Raw genomic sequence first — 20,077 nt, 5'->3', positions numbered from 1 at the left:
TGAAAACACCGGCACAACAGGAAGTAGAGCAGGGACACCCTGCCAATCCACCCGTAAGCCAGGATGAATAGCAAAACCAACCACAGGAACAAAAACCCACTCCTGATCTGGCAATGGAATTGTCGCAGCTACAAACGCAACCACAGATAATTGAGAAAGTACATAAGTAACATCAAAACGACACTAAGCGTAATCACACTGCAGGAAACAGACACACACCCAACTCCAGCCAGATAAAACACACATAGTACCACAACGCCTGAAAGCCGCATGGCCACACTTACAGCTAAAATGCTCATGGCACTAAAACACGCAATAGATAGCAGTGACGTCGATCACAACCTACTTGAGATCCTACGGCTCCAATGAGGCTGAAAGAGCCTTCTCATACTGAACATCTACAGCTCACCCAAGCAGAAGCATGCCAAGTTCAACTACTTGATCACCAAAGCGATTACCATAGCCAAAAACAATAGCCTGCTGATAGCAGGCAATCTCAATGCAGTTCACCAGGCATGGGGCTGCATGAAAGCCACATCAGAAGGCACTGCACTCCAGTACTGGTACAGCAACACCATCCTAACACACTCCGCATACCCCACACATCTAGGAAACAGCATCTCCAGAGATGTGCGCCCTGACCTTACCCCCACTAAAGAGATACAACATGCCACCTGGCACAACATGGAAGAAACCCTGGGCAGTGACCACTACATACTTGCCACCACATTGAATGTTACGCATGCATGCCACCTGATAAAAAAGATATCACTCACATATTGTACAGCTTTTCACAAAGAGCGAGCGGATGACTCCTTAACAGGTATTACGAATCTCCAACAGTGGGTACGAGAGCTCCAGCAAAACGTAGACAGATATTCAAAACAGATCACACTAACCACAGACATACCCGCAGTAGACCTGCACCTTCTTCACCTGTGGGAAGCACATCGATGCCTTGTTAGGAGAGGAAAGCGCCAAAAACATAATTGTAAATTGAAACTACATATAGCAAAACTCATGGTAACGCTTAATTTTATGCTGGGGAGCTTACCCGGTCACAACTGGCGACAACTATGCAACAAGTTCCAGGGCACTCTTAGCACGGCCAAAACATGGTCACCGCTACGCCATCTTCTTGACCCCATGCAACGCAGTTGGCCAGCAAACGATCCAACATCTCCTCCACAACCATCTGGGCTCTTATGGCGACAACCTAGAGGAGTTGCAGATGCGGTACATAGGCGATTTCTAACCCGTACAGGGACAACCTCCCATGTACAGTGGGGGCAAAACCACGACCTCTGCAAGCCGATCACCATCTCTGAGGTGCGACAAGCAATCCAGGCATTCACATGAAACACCACCCCAGGCAAGGACAAAATAAATAACAAGCTCCTGCGCAATCTGGATGACAGCACCACGCAACCTTTTACTGACATCTTTAAACAGGGTACGCTACAGCAGATTGGAAGCATGCGGACATCACACTCATTCCTAAGCCAGGGAAACCTTCCAGCATAGAAAATCTGAGACCAATATCACTGACCATGCCTAGGGAAGCTCCTGGAACACGTCATTCTGAACCGACTTCAACCTTACTTAGAATCCAGCGACTGCTTTCCTGAAACAATGCGCAGATTCCAGCCTCACCTTTCTACCTACGACATCCTTCAGCTGAAGGAACAAGTCCTTGAACACATCTCGCCACACAGCACCGGAGCAATCATAGCACTTGACCTCAAAGATGCTTTCGGTGATGTGACTCACCATACCATCCTTACAAACGTAAGACTCACCAACTGTGGTCGTAATACTTACAATTACATATGAGCCTTTCCAAGCAACCACACGACCACAATAGACATTGGCTCACTCAGAACCCTGACGTTATCTTCCCGCAGTAAAGGAACCCAACACGGGTCTGGTCTATCACCCACCCTTTTCAACATTAAGATGAAATTACCTCACAACCAATGCGATATCAGGAATTAGATATGCAATATATGCCAATGATATCAGTATCTCAACCACCACAGGTTACAAAGGTGAAACAACACACCCTCCTACAAGTGACGGACATTGTCCAGCAGTATACAAAACGAGTGATCTCCGATGCTCCCCTGAGAAGTCGGAGCTATCAGTCGTTCGACAGAAATCTTGAAGAAAACTCAATGAAATACCCCACATCACACTAACCCTTGATGCCAAAGGTACACCCACAGTAAACCACATCCGCGTTCTCAGCCTCCACATATAACAGGATGGCGGAGGCGAATACACCATCCGTCTCAAGCAGACCACCTTCCAAATCATGCAAATGGTCAGCCGCATCACCACTATACAACAGGGACTTAAATAAGACAACATAACACAGCTCGTCCAGGCCGTGATAATCAGCCACATCACCTAAGCTGTCCTGTATCTGCCCCTCACTACCAAAGACAAAGGTCAAACAGACATACTTATGCGGAAAGCATACAAGCAAGCACTAGCCTACCACCAGAAAAAGCCACACTCAAGCTCAAAGCCATGGGAGTACATAACACAATGAGAAATCATAGATGCCCACCTCACAAACCAACAAGAATGCCCAGCCCTCACACCAACAGGAAGAACAATCCTAGTGCGCCTAGGCTACCCCAGACAGGGCAAAGGCCACGGACAAGTAATCTATCTGGCCGCTAACATACAGGAGCACATTAAGGTAGCCGCTATCCCAAGAACCATGCACTCAGAACATCATGCCGGTCGTCCCAAACTCACGCAAAGACCCTCTGGAGAAGATACGGCAGTCTGCCCACCACACTATACACAGATGCCCCGCAGCACCCCCAAAAAGCAGCCATGACAGCCAGCATGTTGACACCTATACCGTTCAAGAGGTGGTCTAGATGACGGTCTGCAATGCCAATGCCCTCGAAGTGGAGGAAACAGCCATCGCCTTGGCCATCACCTCTAGTCTAACCAATGAGCATGTCACAATTATTACTGACTCCCAGGCAGCTTGCCATAGCTATGCGAGAGGCAGAATATCTCCCATCGCCCACTGACTCCTTAAACAAGCCTCCTAATTCCTGGACGTTGAAATAGTATGGACTCCATGACACGAGTCCCTCCACGGAAATCAGCATGCGCACGCTGTAGCCCGAGCTCGTGCCTCCCGGGTGCCACAAGAGAGGAATACGGCCACATCTATGGGGCCCGTACCTTTACAACACCATGCTAAAACACCACAGATTGAACAGACGATAATACCAACCTCCACACAAGACTCTCTCACGCGAAGATGCCGTAGTAAGGCGACAATTTCAAGCGAACACATACCCCCATTTAAGCAGACTACACGCAATACACCCTACACTATACTCATACTAATATCCCCTTTGTAACGACTACACTTCCCTATATCGCACCACATGGGCATACCCCGACATAAAGGCAGTCCCGAAAATACCCAACCCCACACCCGAGCAGTGGGAGGCCGTGCTGACTCGCACACACCCTCGTGACCAGCAGCAACTGGTAGGGCGGGCCCAGGAGACAGCAAGAGTCGCAGCAACCCTGGACTAAGGGCGCCTCCCCGCACAAGCAGAAAGACATCTGCTTGTATTTTTTCTTTCAATAAACGTTTTTTTCTCCTTCTCCTCATACCCTTGAAATATTGGCAAACAGTGACCAAAATTTGCAAAACAATGTTTCATTCACAATTAACGAACCACATGTTCAACCTTTGTGGCTATATGTCAGTGAACTAACAAGTCAACTTTTTTTCTGATTCAGTCTCATCCATGAGCCTCAAAGTGAGCCCCAAGAAGTTGTGCTAGCCAGACTCTTGAGACTAAGTTGAACCATATGTCGGAGAACTAACAAGTCAACTCATTCCAACTCGGGCTCGCAATCATCCCCAAGTGTCTCGGAGAAGGACCGATAATAGGCGAAAGTAGTGCTCATGTTGTCTGTCCTTCTCGCATTTTATTACTGGTCGAGGCAGCATTCTGCCTAAGTTTTCAACAGGATTAGGCAGTTATGAGCAGTGGCTGACAAGAAAGGAACCCTAAAATTGTACTGGCCGTGTATAAGAAAAGAATAATCAACACAGTTTTCCAATTGCCCTACAATGGCATGCAAGGGTGGAATGTCCTAACCAGAATTAACTAGAGTGTCAGTTTGTTGGTTAGTTTTTTGTGCCATGTAGGGGTGTAAAGGATGAAGCTTGGAAGCTCCCACTTAATGCATGGTAACGGAAAAATTATTTCCTTGGAATTTACTGCACGCAGTTCGGCTTTGTGCATTGCATGCACCATAAAAGAAAAATCTTAAATCTGGTGCTTGTATGGAGCAGGTTTTTTTTCATTATTATTGTTTAGGGCGTCGTTTTTTTTTTTTTTACGAAATTGTTGAAAATTTGAACACAATAAAACTGCAGTGCGCAACTATCTCCGCTCCCGCATTGTCATAGAACTGGATGGCAAACCGGCACCGGAGGTCGAAATCCTCCAGTATGTACCCCTACACTTCATAGACAAGCATGTAGTACTCCACCCCCCCATCTGCAATATCTCGCCACGACACACTGCTTCGGATTCGTTTGGACTCAAAATTCGCATAACGCCTTCTACCCACCAGTTCTAAAACCTCGAAGTCCGTATCAACTGCGTAATGAGGCAGCGAATATTATGGGGTTCAAGAGCGTCGCAGTCTGTATTTCTGTCTTTGGATTTAGAGAGGAAGGGGGATAGCGCGAACGCAGTCCCCCACTACCAAAAATTGCATGCCCCATCTGCCCCAGTTTGGGGTAGTGGCAGGGGTCAGCACGGGCGCAGTGCAATGCCCGCGCCTCTCCCTGGAGACACCGCCTCGCTGATCACGGTAATCCCGGCACCAGGTAAGTATGCCGAGGGACGGTCTCGCACGGCCTCCACAATCCGCGGAGACGGCAAACTCGCCTCGGTTCGGCATGAATTGCCGGACACAAATTACGCCGTTTACTGAAGAGTTTGGTCACTGCGTTGGTAAAAGTATCGATACTTTTGATCCCTCCCTCGGACCTTTTAATGCAATCTTTAAAAATACCCATACAGATGTGACCATGGTTCATTGACATGCTCAAAAGAGAACGTTTTTGCGACAACGGCACGCCCGTCTAGCTTCGCGTCGTCGACGGGTGGCGGAGCCGCTTACCACGCCTCACGTCTCTCTACATCGGACGCACATGCTTCACTCGTGGATGCACGGATTAAGGAGGTGGCATGGAGTGCGCGCAGCTGTGAGGTCATTTTTCTGGCGACAATCCAACACATGACTACAATATACTATACTAGAAGTATTTTAGTACGAAATTGGACGAACACCTCCCTCTTCTACATCAACGTTTTTTTTTTTTTTTTTTTTTTTTTCAACAGCGCCGCCGCCGCCGCGAACAGCACAGCAGAGCACAGCTTCTCGTCGGATATCACGCTCGGCTAAGTAGCGTACAATCTTTATTCCATGGCGTACCAGCTCTCAATTACTTTCCTCGAGGCGTCACGAACAGCAAAGTTCCAAGGTGCGTTCGCCACTTTCTCTGCATGCTTCGAAACTAAAATAACGATAAACAAGACTGCAACCTGCGTGGTCGGCGAGTGTGATACGGACGTCCGGACAGAAGTACTTCGGATCGCGATCGAACCCGGTCAGAACTGAATTTTTTCGACCGCGATTGGCTCCCTTTCACAGCTTGCGCAAGGAAGCCAATCGCGATCGAGAAATTCCATCCCGGTCAAGCATGATCAGGCTCGATAGCGGTCGGGCTGGCCAGTGGTCATTTTACGGCACATAAATTTATACGTCGCTGTTGGCAGTCACTGCTTGCTTCCGCCCCAAAACGACGCTCTGGCACGTGTAGCGGTCATTTATATGAGCAGCGACTACGAATTAGCGACCGCTCATATGCACCGCGAATGCGAGTAGCCGCACACCTACATCTCGTGCACCCAATTAGCCTGGCCCTAATGAATGTTCTAGTGCCGAATCGGTCTTTCAAAGAAGTCATTTGCATTCCCGTGCTGCAACTTATTAATTTACCTCAAGGGCTGTCTTGCACTTACGCTACTCTCTCGAAGTAAATGGATAATTAACCCAAAGAATTATCTTGCTAGTACGATGGACTGCGCCAAGCTCCCTCAGAAGAATAAGCAATCAGTAATAATTTTCGGAAGATAGTTTCACTCAGCCCACATTAGCCCTTTGCCTATCGGCGACAATATTAATTAAATATATATATCTATGCAATATAAGAAAGTATAAGATGAACCACAGAAAGGGGGGGCGGGGGGAGTGCTACTTCGCTACACGGCTTCTTTGAACACTCTCAAGTTAGTTCGGCCACAAACTAGCATTACAGTTTGGCTGTCCAGGGAACAAAACCACACCAATGAAATTAAGATAGTTGGGGGTGAGGGGGGGGGGAGTTGAATCTCACACAGACTGCAGTAATTCATCGGCTTGCCAACAAGACAATTAATAACAATCAAAGTACAAATATTCAAGGCTCAAAATTGCAAGTACATTTCTCTTCAACCAGACTTAATATCTTGGCATATATGGCTAGATTTTTTTCACAACAACAAACATTGCATAGCCTGCCACCATCATTTCGGAATCCCTGTCACCAGCTGTTGATCAAATCTGTTAATGCCTTGTAGGCCTTTTCAATATAAATTAGCATTTCCATGAGTACAATCAACGTAAATATAATCCACCTGAAAGTACGTGGGAATGAAAGCAATTTGTCTCTGATAATGAACAACCATAAGGTTTCATGCTGAGAGAGTGCTGCAAAAAAATCTTGATATTAAAATTTAAGCATGGCTAAAAATCGCAAGGTTGCCAAGATTAGTCAAGAAGCATCATATACCAGCACTTCTCATTCTATGTCTCTGCATCAAACAAAATGCCATAATTTATTATCACTGCTACACATATGAAAATACAGTTTTCAAACTGGTGCACGAATAATGTGCACAGGGCAATGCCAAACAACCAAATTAAGCAAGCACTAGAAAATATAAGTCACAGCCAAACTTGTCATAACCACGTACCCATACGTCAGCAACCTGTGATATGGGTAAAAAAAAAAGACTTGTGGTTGGCCTATTGTCTTTACTTTGAACAGGCATACCAAGCACAGATGGAAAAAAAGACGGTGCATACAGCGAACAAATAAGCACGTGTCGTCTTATCTGTTCATTGTCAGTCCATTTTCAGGCTCAGTGCAGGACAAAGGCCTCTCCCATCGATCTCCAATTACTCGTCTCGCACCAGCTGACCCCATCTTATGCCTGTAAACTCTTATTTCGTCACACCACCTACGTTTTCTGCCATCCTCGACTGCGCTTCCCTTTGTTGCCATTCTGTTGATCCAACAGAACGCCCAACCATTACATCCTACCAACGGCATTTCTTCCTCTTAATCTCCACTAGAATACTAACAACTCCCATTTGCTCTCTAAAACCACAGCACTGTCTTCCTGTCTCCTAATGTTATGCCTATCATGTTTCACACTATCACTCGTCTTATCTGTTGCTTTTATTACTTTTGCCCAATTTGTACTCAACTTGCCCATTACACAAAATTCTGCAACACAGGATGTACCAATGGTGTCAAGAGTGCTGATCTTTAAGCATGAGCGCTGCTTTTCACATTTCATTAGAAATCAACACCTGTTGTCAACTCTAACTGGTATGCTAAAACACCCAAGTTGCATGAACACAAAGGCAAACATCTCTGTGCAAACTGAAATATAATTTCACAAGAGCTGCAATAACGACACGAAACTCACTATATTCCGTTTCATCGTGAGCAGGTAACAGCGCAAAAGCTATGCAAATAATGTGGTCATAAAACCTTTCTCGGAGTTTCTCAGTGTCTATATTTTCTTTTTATCTGTGGCACTTTATACAGAACAAGTTACTTCACATATTGCAACTGCCACTTGCGGACATAAGGTTAGGTCAAATCATGCATTACCTGTGCACGTTTGTGGTCGACATACTAAATTTTGGTCGTAAGCACAAGTGGCACGCTGTGGCTGGTCCCAGAAACGTGTCACTCTGCTCCTCAACTGGTAAATAGTTCAAGAGCTGCATTGCCTTCCATATGATAATCGCATCACATTTTGCAACATAAAGGTATGAGACCTGATGTTATTACAAATTCATTACAAAGTTATTTTGTACTTTACACACTATATTTTTGTTGTGAATATGAACAGCGAGGGTAGTCTCTCTGGCCTTCACAGCCATTTCCTCCCGAGTAAGAACTAACGTATCACACAGTAGACTCTAAGGTTTTTTTTTTGTTTAATGGGTGACAACAGACTTGTCAACAGATGCATCATCGTCATTATTGGCCTATTTATGTCTACTGCAGGACAAAGACCTTTCCCAGTGAACTCCAATTACCCCTGTCTCATGCCCACTAACAGCTAGGGTTAGCCTGGCCTCTCAGGCACATGTACATTGGAGCCATGTAATCCAAAACAATTAATGTAAATTGTTGCAAGTGCAGTAGTTACTTGTGCAATGCCCCCACCCGCAATATGGATTGTGAAAAAAGCGTTTTACTAAGCGCCATGCGCATACTCCCATGCCGGTTAACTCTCATAAACCACTACAAGATGGCGTCAGTCCGTGCCAGAAAAATCGCTTGCCGATTCTAGATGCAGTAACTGTCAGTTGCATTTTTTTGCATAGCAGTCTGAGCGCAGTTCACAGCTTCTAGGAGTAGCCACAACCCTGCCTCATGTAGGGCCTGCGCCCGATAAAAATTCAAGAAAAGAAGTGCAGGCATTGCGCAAGTGAATGCGGCAAACCCCACAGCAATGAAGTGACCAGCACGAACTATTCAAATGTTGTTTCCAGCAGAACTATATTGAGCCCACTTTTAACCGATGCAATGTGAACACTGAGATATACAAACACGAATGATTACAAGAGTATACACGTTGAGCGTTGCCTGAATAGGAGTACCAGGTACACACAGTTGTTTCAGCCACTGGCTGAATTGTGTTCAAATTGTGCACGGAGGCAGCATATTGCAGTGGGTTCAGTTTATTACTATGGTTGCGATCATTACAAGTACAGTGCCAGTATGTAGTACAAGTGCCAAAGCACACTTGTACTACGTGGCAATGCACTGAAAAACATTATAATTTCTTTTCATGGTGCCATCTGTCACCACTACAGGGAAAGGCACTTTTCATCTTTGCAGCGACCAATGCATGGTACCTAGGGTTGCCAACCATCGTGAATTTAGCAGGATAGACCTAACTTTTCAGTAAAAATACCAACTCTCAAATTGACCCAGTCAAAACAACCAAATGTCATAACTTCTTCTTTTCCTACTGATAATCCTTTTTTCGTTTTTCCTAATAGATTTCCTTTTTATAGTGCCTTATAGCTAGCTTGGTTGCACATTCTTTTTTGTCTTCTGATGCATTGTTATAAACATAAAGGCAGTTTCGTTTTAGTCAAGGTTCTAGTCCTGATGTAGGCCCTAACCATTTGCAGCACCACTATTTATACTTGTAGCCGTCTTAGCCAGGCAACTACTGCACCTTTCTTGTAAACTGCGACGTGGTAAGGATAAAAATTTTTGCAACTTCTTTGCACATACCAGCTTGCAGCTCTTTGCCCTGACAGAATTTGTCATCGCTAGTCACCAGTTGTCAATAATGGCGCCACCATTCGATTACAGCTACATTCACTGGAAATTTTTCCATTTTGTCTAGTTTCCACGAAACCGGCATGTACTTTAATTTTTTGTCATCAGTTGCATCACCACAGGCAATGCACACTTTTGATGTTACTGTACACAAAACCGATTAGATTAGATTATGGGGTTTTACATGCCAAAACCACTTTCTGATTATGAGGCACGGCGTAGTGGAGGACTCCGGAAATTTCGGCCACCTGAGGTTCTTTAACGTGCACCTAAATCTAAGTACATGGGTGTTTTCACATTTCGCCCCCATCGAAATGCGGCCGCCGTGGTCGGTATTCGATCCCACGACCTCGTGCTCAGCAGCCCAACAACATAGCCACTGAGCAACCACAGCGGCTTGTACACAAAACAGGTAGCCAATGCTCGCAAACATGGAATTAAATTGAACACACTGCAAAATGCCACATCTGTGGGAAAGCTGATAAAGTGAAAATTGGCCAGCGGTTTCGCTGGATGCTACACTTGGTATTTTTTGCTGAAGTGTGGCTCCACAAAAAATTAGAAAAGCTTGCACGCAAACACGCAAAAAAAGAACAGATGAATGAGGTCAAGGCAAACAGACAATCCAAAATGTATAGCCATTCAATTTTTGCATCCTTTCAAACAAGAACGGCAACGGGTTTAACAGTACTGTTTTCAATCAACATCATCACTAGTGGCGTTCTGCGGCTTAATCTTTTCCTTTGATTCTTGGGATTCAACAACCCTAGCAACACTGCAGCCCAAGTGAAAATTTCAATACATATTCATATTAGTTTAATAAGTTCTTGTGTAAGGTATTCATTAGTCTGATAAGAGTTTTTATTAGTCCAGCGTAATTCTTTATTAGTTTTTCGTCACTGAAATAGGAATTTGCATTAGTGCCTATTCAGTGTCATAGTGCTGGCTGGTAGACTAATATAAATATGTAATGAAGCCCACTGACAATTACGACTGTTATAGGTGAAGCTTTCTGCCCTTGCAAGCTGTATAGTAGACTAAGGTAATCCATATTTGTGTTGGGAGTTCTATTAGAATGAGAACTAAATGCCAGTATGTTTTGATGGGGTTCGATATGTCCATTAGTCTCAGTAGGTCTCGCAGAAAGTTGCTCCTTAAGTAATGCTTCTGAAATAACAAAATCAATAATAAGAATAACTAACATATCTCAGTCCTCAAATAACGGACCTTGTAGTTTCGTATGATCACTGGAGTGCAGCATCTAGATTTTTTTTTAGTGCCATATAAAATGTTACCTATGTTTGTGTTGAACCACTCGCACTAATTGATGACTCAAGTATTGCTTACATACATACGGTGTACAGCATGTGTGAGACAGCACAGTGATACGATGGGTCTTCGTCACTGAAGCGATTAGCATTTGGGTTTGTGCATAGGAGTATATGAGCTCCTCAATTTGAGTGTCAACCATTTGCTGGACCAATTGGAGCCAATAGCTCTAAACAGGTTGGATTGGGCTATTGGGTGTCAACAAGCAAATATACTATTGGTTCTCGCTATAAGAGCTTGTATCATGCTAACAGGCTATTAAGTGTCAATAACTTCATAAGCTATTAGTTCCATTGGAAATTTTGCTATAGTGGAGCTGTGAGAGACGCCATGTATAGAATGGTCCAGAATAAAGAATAAGAGCCCCTCACTAGGCCCCACTGGAAACTGTGGTTATGCACTGAAAGTTGTAAGGTTATGTAAAGATGCACACTGTAAGTTGTCCTATTACATTTTTTTATTGGTTTGTTATCAGAGGAGATAGGAGAAAGTGAAATGTAGCATTGACGTGTTGCTGGCAGGCAAGCTTCACGGCCAATGATGAACAAACATCCTCCCCGTTTGCCTCAACTATATGTAGCATCTGCAAGCAACCTCCTTTCCCTGCCTTCTCCCATACCAAAGCCAAGGTACCGCATCGTGTTTAGGTTGCAAGCCCCGCCTCTTTTTTCTTCTCTCGCTTTTTTTGTTGTGCAGTGCTTTCCCAAGAACAGTGTTGCATGTTCTGCATTGAATGAGCTGGCGAGGTTACATGCCATATTTGGTAACGTTGCAAGCAATTTCTCTTTCTTTCTCTCTATTTTTTTTTTCAAGACAAGGCTTTTTGGCTGACTTCACAGGGAGTTGGAGCATCTGGGATCTTGTTGCTTTGTAACCACTTGCAGAAAAGAATGATCACACGCATCAGTAGTCGCAACTAAGGATGTAATCAAAAGTGAACATAATTGGCCATAAATGGGGCGAAATGCGAGTGCCTGTGTTGCTGCCGCCCTCTGCCATGCCGCCACCGTGCCTTCCAACATGAGTGCCGCGCCCTTGCCTGAATTCAATAGTGTTCCTGTATGTGCACTAGAATTGAATGGCCACCCGCTTCAAATGGATTGGATTGGATTTCCTTCTTCGATGGCACGTGCCCACTGCGGGTGATTGGCCAAGATTTGGATGGTATTAGGAAGATTTTGGTGGCACAAAAACTGGTTAAAGTGTCATGTGGAAACGGAAAAAAGATAATGCTTGAAGAACTTAAGGAAAACGTCTTCAAACAACTATGAATTCCTCCACGGCTGAGCAGACATCCCTGTGGTAGTTGCCAAGAGAGGAGACTCCTAGAGAGAGGATACTTGAAATGGAGAAATTTAAATTAAGTTGCGTGAACGTTGGTTCTAAGATGCTTTTCCTTAAAGCAGAAAAACGGTGGCAGAATAAGAAAAAATTATCGATGGTTTCATCTACTGCAAATGGAAAGGCACCACTTCATCATCATCATCATCATCGGTAAAGCCCTTTAGAGTTTGGAACGGAGGAGAGCTGGGTCGGAGAACCGGAGACCAGGCCGCACGAGTGCCTGGTCCGAGCCTTGGGCATGCATTTTTAAGAAACCTTAGACACTTGAGGCTAATGGGCCCTATACCTCTACGATAGCATGAACAAGGCAAGAAGAAAACCGAGGCGAGGGGCTCATTTAAAGTGTCAAACGCTGAAAAAAAAGAAAGGGCCAACCAAGTGTCGCATCAACGCTAAACAAGACAAGCTCAACGCCATTGCGTGTGGAATGCTATACGAATAAAATTGAAACGAGTGAATAATGAACGTGAAAAAGAGACAGAATGGAGAGATACAGCCAACATGTAATGATCGAATAATTTGAACCACCACAGACATCTAGCTACCTTGTCTTATTTCTCTAGCGTCAACATTTACTTGGTCTACCTTTTTTCTTTTTTAATCCTGCGGTTGTACGAGCCAAAACCACGAAATCGTCATGGGGCACTCCGCAGTGGGCAGGCTCCGGATTAATTTTGACCCCCTTGGAGTTCTTTAACATCCACAGCAATGCACGGGCGTTTTCGCATTTCGCCCCCCATCGGAATGCGGCCGCCGCGGCCGGGATTTGATCCCGCGCCGTAGCCGCTAAGCCACCACGGTGGCTACAGCGCACCTTTCGAATATAATTTCTCACAGCAACGAGCTGTTTTCGCGCGGTGGGCGGCCGTTTGATACGTTGGAGACACGACTGTCATCGCGTGATCTGCTTGCAATGAGTGGGACCTTTTGACAAACTATACACTAGCGTTCTTGCCCCTCGCAGAAACGAGGCCGGGGATGTAAGTCAGCGTCAGTAACACGGTCGCCCAATGCATCCGTCGCAAAGCGAAACTAAAGCAAAGCTCACTTGAACGACAGCTCAGGCCCGGACTTCGGCACCCGACGCATCTTCACAGGATGAATTTTGATGCGCTGGCTTCGTTTCTGAGCTCGGTGCTCATTTCGGCACGAAGTCGGCGGCAGACGAGCGATCAGAATGGAACCGCCGGTCACTGAGCAGAAGGCATTACGCCATTTGTGGCAGGTTCGGTAATGATGATACTTTCTAACGGCATCCCCTGCGAATCAGGCCGGCACTACCCTGCAGCTTGCGGTACAGGTCGTAGGCGTGGACAAAACCGTAGGTGCAAAACGAGAGCTACCTGGCTTTTTGGACCAATTGCGCCAGTCCAGGCACTTAAATCTGCGTCGGCCGATCTTTGCCGAGCCGTTCCGTCACGTGACCAACGCAATGCCCATACCGGACCTTGGAACGTGTCAACGCGAACGTGCGCAGAGAACGACAGTGCGCGTCGGACTCTGTCAGCAAGGCCGTGCTGCGACGAATAATCGACGCAGCACTGGCGTACTGGGTAGCAGCACGGCTAGCGGCTACTTAGTTTCAATACGTCGGTGGTACAGACAGCTGCGTAAATATAGGCGCGACAGATCTCCTGGCGACACGAAGTGTGTCTCGTCGACGTGAAGATACGAAGCGTGCACGTACAGCACGCGTTGTACCACGGCCGCTCAATGGAACGTTTTGAGCGGCCGTGGTTGTACAGAAACAGCGTGGTGATGATGATCGTGAAGTCATCAACATGGTATGGTATGGTATGGTATGGTATTCCTTAGGTGATGGCGCACACCCACTGTGGGGGACTGGCCAAGATTTGAATTAAATTAGGCAATCTTTATTAAAAACTAAAATTGGTAAAGCTAACTGGAGGAAATGAACAAAAATAAAATGTTTGAGAATTCAAGACAATCTGTTTGTAGCAATTATAAAATCCTCCACGGTTGAGCAAATATCCCTGTGGCACTTTCCAAGAGAGGAGGCTCCTAGAGAAAGGATATTTATAATTGAAAAGCTCAAACCAAGCTGTGTAAATCTTGATTCTAGATTTTTTCTTGAAAAAGTGAAACGGCGGCAGAATATAAAACAATAGATCATCAACATACTGTGCCGCTCTCGTCCTCGTCACCACACCTTTCTCTTCACATCTCGACCAACCCCCCTCTCCCCCTCTTTTTTTTTAAATTCTCGGGTTTTACATGCCAAAATGACGATATGACTGTGAGGCACACTGTAGTCGGAGACTCCGAATTAAGTTTGGCCATGCGAGGTTTCTTTAACGTGCACACAATGCCCAGTTCACTAGGGTTTTCATATTTAGCCCCCATCGAATCGGGCTGCCGCGGCCGAGATTTGATACCGCGCCCTGTGGCTTAGCAGCGCAACCCCAAAGCCATTACGCCACCACGGCAAGTCTTATCACGATCCGTTGTTCCCTGACACCCCTTTGGGGCAGCAGGCCGACCTCTGCACCTTTATGTCATTGAAGTTCCTCTTTGTCCCACTAATACGGCTATTGCAGTATCTAACTTTGCCCTATTTTCTTTACATACGAATGGGGTGCTATTCTGGACAGTCAAAATTTGCCATGGTGAAAAATTGTATAATGCCGACATTTTGAGCCAATCAGAGGTGCCTCTTATTATATTTTGTAGCGTTCCTAGTTGAAAGGACACAACAGAATTAAAGCTGTGCTGTGGAACTGTCGTCCATCTTGCCTACATTTATTCCAACTTAGTCCTTCCCCTCCCCACTGAGTCTCTTGCACTTCATCTCCTATCCAAAGGCTCATACTGCTTCACCCCTACGGGTTTCTTTTGCAAACCCTTCCCAGGGTCATACTTGAAAATGTTTCCAATTGAAGCACATTCAACTGAGCCACGTTCAGCGATGTACCAGTCTTTAATATTTCTTTTTTGAGTGGCTGTCTTTGTCACAGAGTAAGGACCACAAAATTTTGCAGTGGAATATCTTACTCCTTTCCTAACTAAACAAGGTCAGTGACTTGAATGTTTGGGATGTCTGAGCAATGTCTCTTGTCAAAGATTTTTCTTTTTTTCATTTGTTTCTGGTACCTCTCCTCCTGGGATTTTTGTTTCCGCTCCTTGAAGCTCTTGAGATTTTTCAAGAGCCCCAACTCGCGGTTCTCCTGCAGAATAGGGGTTTCTCTCAAATAAGCAAACTGCAGACTGCATCCCAAGTTACTGGTGTGGTAGCAATTGCGATATTTTACAGCTGCTTCTAAGCAGCACGTCCATCCACCAGGTAAACTATAATAAAGCCTGATGTAATGTTTCACATCTTGGATAGCACAGAGCACACTGCAAGCCCATTCACCGCAGGATGCTATGGCACATAGAACTTGATCGATATGTTCTGGTCTCGAGCCCATCTTGCTAGTTTTTCACTCTTGAACGCTAGGCCGTTGTCACAAATGATCGCCCTGATAGCCTTAAGCGCATCCCTTTCGAGGAGAGCGATGACGCTATGTATTTGCATCTTCTTTTCCTGCCTGTGCCGTGACCGTCCTAGTGCATTCATTTATGGCCAGAAGAAAAGCGTGTGTTTTTATGACTCCTTCTCGTTCCTTATTTAGCTCGGCAACATCCAGGTGTATAAACTCAAAAGGCACATTCAAGTGGCAAGGTATTATCATGGCGTCCACACGCTGCTTATATTTCACTTTGATGACTTGACAAATATGGCATGAGCAAACATGCTGATTGACTTCTTCCTTCAGGTGAGGCCACATAAAACCCTTAACTAGTTTGTTACAGGTGCGCCAAAATCCGTTGTCTCTTCCAGATCCTGGGCTATCGTATTACCAATAAAGCACCCTGAAAACCAGCGTCGGCTGGACTTGATGCCGGCCTTCAATTAAAATCAGTTGTTCAGTGCCTTCCCACAATTTTACTTCATTGATTTCTTCCAGTGGTTCTTTGTTGGATAGTATCATCAATCTAAACAAAGCATCTGGATCAGTCAAAAGGGGTCCAGGTCGGCGGGAGATGGTACAGTCAAACTGCTGCAAGTAGTTCACCTATCTGGCAATACGTCCTTTAGGTTGGGTCATATTCAGGAGATGAGTGAGGGCCTGGTGATAGGTGACCGAAGTGAACTTCTTACCTTCTAGGTACATACAGAAGTACTGAATAGCTTGAAGAACTGCAAGTGCTTCCTTTTCAGTGAACTACACCTATAGTGGTGTAGTTCACTTCAGACGGCTTGAGGGTGTAGCTTTAGTAACCTGCTATGTGTTGCCTTTCTCAGTCAGATGCTTCTGGACAGTTCTAATACAAAACTGTAATTGTCCTATAGTGTGAGGTGTCGGTATTCATTTTAAAGGGTAAAGCGAAGTCTGGTATGCATAGAATAGAGTCAGCAGAGATTTTGTAAACTATGTCACGGTAGACCCTCTCACATTCGTCTCTCTACTCAAACGGGACTTCTTTCTGCATTAGGTGGTTGGGGCATCAAGTTGTTATGGCAACACATTTGATGAAGGGTCTGAAATGTCCTGCTAATCCCAACAGCGCATGCAATGAGTGGACATCATATGGTTTTACCAGCTGGGAGATCCTCTCAGAGAAGTCTTGTTTCATGCTTATGGTAGTCCCATCAAATACTCTTCCAAGAAACACAACTTTTGTTTGAAAAAATGCACTTTTAAAATTAACCTTGAGGTGTGCCACGCTCCAGGCATTTAATAGCAGAGACAGGTGATCCTGATGCCCAGCCTGTTTTGGAGAAGACAATAATATTGTCTGCATACAAGTTACAAAATACACCTAGGAAAGACTTCAGGACTTCGTTCATGATCTTCTGGAACCATGCTGGAGAGTTCTTCCAGCCAAAAGGAAGCTGGTTAAACTCTTACAAATTGAAGGGCATGATAGAAGGACTGCACATTTTTGTTCCTTTGGTCAACAGGATCTGCCAGAAACCTTTGCAAGTGAATGCGTGAGAAATCTCAGCAACCACCTGTCTCATCTATAATCGTATTTATCTTCAGCATGGGAAATTCTGTCTGATGATTGAGAACCCTGTAGTATCTGCGCAACCTGAAAGTTCTACCTCCCTTCGGTGCAATTGTTATGGGAGAAGCGAAGCGTGATACTGAAGGTCGGAATATACCGGCGTCCAGCATCTTGTGCAATTCTTTCTTCAACCATATCTTTCACTCTCTTGACAGGTTATAAGGTGATTTGTGGATGATGGTCTTGTCAGGTAGTTCAAGAGGAACCTTGTGTTACTTCATCGATTGTGGACAGCTTCCTATGCATACAAGTTCAGGGTAGGTCACTGCAACATTCTCCACGCACTTGAGAACTTGTAGGTTATCTTGTCTACCCTGCTGTGTATCGTCCCTTGGTTGTCAGACTAAACCTCCTTGTCTTTCCGTCTGTTATCTATTCCTGCTTCCTTCCTCTTTCGAATAAAACCGCACCGTCCCAATATACGATGATTCTGTTTATATCTGGTCTGGATAGCAAGAAGTTGTACATTGCACCTTCTATCACCAATACTTCACTCTATTTTATGACCTTGGAACTCAATGTTTACTGAGGCCCACTGATTATGCAATGTCACTTTTACATCGTAACCTTGTACTCTTCCACGACACAGGTGACTTGCATCCACCAGCTTGGCATTTATTACAGACACAGAAGCACTGCTGTCTACCAAAGCCATCACATGACTGTTTCCCACTTTGACAGGAATTTGAAGTAGGCTACAGCCAGTGAAATAAGCTCTCAGTTGCAGTCATCAGGTCGGACTCATCACTCTTGTTTATTAGTTTCTGTTGTCAAAAACTCTTGAGCGTCATTGTCAACATCATTCACCTGACCTGGGGGAGTGAGCAAGTTCTCTGCTCCTTGCAAAGTGGCTCAGTTCTCGCTGATTACAGAGTGACCAATCTGTGTCGGTCCGTACCAAGTGATTGCTTGAGTTAGTAGTTATTTTTTTCTTCTGAATAGATGGCATGTCTTGAAGGCACTCCAGGAACCTGTTGAGGTGATCATATGAGCCTTTGGATAGAAGATGAAGATGCACAAGAGCCTGGGGAGGGGAGAAAAGGAGGATGAAGTCGGAATAAAGGTAGACAAGATGGATGCCAGTTCCACAGGAAAGCTTGACTTCTATTGTGTCCTTTTAACTAGGAATGCTACATTATTATTATTATTATTATTATTACGTTGATAGCGTCAGCTCAAACCCTTCCTGAATAAACCTACTGCCGTACGCGTGGCATTCTATTCGGAAACTTTACAATATGGACTTTAGACATATAAGGAACGAAAACAAAAAGAAAATGAATAAAAATTTCGGCAAAATATAGATAACCGATACGCACAGGAGAACACGTATGGGAATTAATTGTCGAGCCTGGTTTTATGTATTTCAAGGCCACGTAAGAACCACACTTAGCATAATTCGTTGCCTTTAAGTACTATTGCTACACAGCCAAATGCGTTCGTGACAATGCGAGCCGTCTGAGTTATCCTCAAAGAGTTGGCTTTTTTTTTTTTTTTTTTTTAGGAGTTGTATACTAGGTCGTTATACCCGGTTATATACTGTAATATACTAACCTTTACGCTTGCGCCGTGGCTTTCTGGAATGGGCTTGTGTGTGTGAACCCGTATTGCTTGAAGTAACCCTTCCTAGCTCGCTTCACCACCGTGTATCCTTACACACCATTTCAAACAGCAAGTGAACGGTCCGCTGTGACGCGCATTTCCTCGCCTCCTCGCGCAGAAGCGAAACTATGGGCGACACATCGCACACAGTGCCCACCGATTTATCCGCGTAAACAGGTCCACGACGACACCACCAAATACGCGACCAGGCTCGCCTCGACGCACTTTCGCCCGACTGAATGGCGCACATCAACACAAGTGTTCGTACGAGCGAAGGGCAATAAGTCAGCGCCAGCCGAAGCACCTGCTTGGGTTCAGCCAAACTGCCCGCCATTTTTTTTTTTTATTCTGCTGTCCAGGGTTGCCAGGTCTTCGGGAGAAAAAGCGGCCAAAACAAAGTCGCCAAATGCGGCAAAAGCTTTAATTGGCAACCCAAAAAAGTCGCAGTTTTCCCGAAAGGCGCGAAGCATCGATTGTGATAGCGAATTAGTTGATAGCTATACGAAGTAAGGATAGTAATTTTATTGGCCCTATAAAGTTGTAAACGTTCGCCTACTAACTAAATTAACAAGCACGGTGTAACGCGCGCACAGGTAAACATGAAGACGTCTCGCTCGATGACAGCGGAAACTCGCTGTCAAAACGACGGAGTGAGGAATCGCGGCAGAAGCCGCGAGCTAATTGACTTCCGTGCATCTCTCGCTTCAACTCGAACGAAACGTCGAAAGCCCAGCGCATACAAAGCTACCGGCACTACGCGCGCTCTGCAAACGTCGCAGGTCGCTTTGAAGATGAGGCCCACGCGAGTACGCACATGGACCACGTCGCACATAGCTTTCAAGATACGGTGTCCGCACGGCCGCGCCGTGAGCAGTTGCCGCCGGAGAAGAACGCACAGCATCCCCTCACCTCACTCCCGTGTCTCACACGCGAGAAGAGATCGCGTTTTCCGACCCGCGTTCCTCGCTCGCGCACTCGAAATTGAGCCGCGTTCGCCGGCTCACCCTCGCACGCTTCCACTCA

At 45.4% G+C, this 20,077-nt stretch overlaps 1 protein-coding gene, 1 long non-coding RNA gene and 1 other non-coding gene across 7 annotated transcripts in view; 1 reads left to right on the top strand and 2 right to left on the bottom strand.

Annotated features, from left to right (window-relative positions):
* Nucleotides 1-14,055, bottom strand: part of LOC142590147 (uncharacterized) — a 92,918-nt gene extending 78,863 nt beyond the window's left edge. Inside the window, exon 1 of one of the 4 annotated variants that reach the window (XM_075702037.1) lies at nucleotides 13,428-14,055. In XM_075702037.1, coding sequence (XP_075558152.1) covers nucleotides 13,428-13,468 — 41 coding nt within the window. In that variant the 5' untranslated portion in view covers nucleotides 13,469-14,055. The remainder of the gene's footprint in view (nucleotides 1-13,427) is intronic. The other 3 variants (XM_075702034.1, XM_075702036.1, XM_075702033.1) reach the window with 3 other exon arrangements.
* LOC142591736 (U1 spliceosomal RNA) lies at nucleotides 4,733-4,896 on the bottom strand. The gene has a single exon (XR_012830500.1). It is a non-coding gene; the product is annotated as a U1 spliceosomal RNA (small nuclear RNA).
* Nucleotides 5,441-18,524, top strand: LOC142590148 (uncharacterized). 2 transcript variants are annotated; one of them, XR_012830048.1, is made up of 3 exons: nucleotides 5,441-5,548; nucleotides 17,608-17,709; nucleotides 18,395-18,524. It is a non-coding gene; the product is annotated as an uncharacterized LOC142590148 (long non-coding RNA). The 2 variants fall into 2 exon arrangements; XR_012830047.1 differs by lacking the exon at nucleotides 18,395-18,524 and adding an exon at nucleotides 18,042-18,165.
* The last annotated feature ends 1,553 nt before the right edge of the window (nucleotides 18,525-20,077 follow it).

Source organism: Dermacentor variabilis, chromosome 8 (assembly GCF_050947875.1).
Source record: "Dermacentor variabilis isolate Ectoservices chromosome 8, ASM5094787v1, whole genome shotgun sequence".
Lineage (NCBI taxonomy): Eukaryota > Metazoa > Arthropoda > Arachnida > Ixodida > Ixodidae > Dermacentor > Dermacentor variabilis.
The sequence above is the reverse complement of the archived record's forward strand: the minus strand, read 5'-3'. Positions and strand labels throughout refer to the sequence as shown.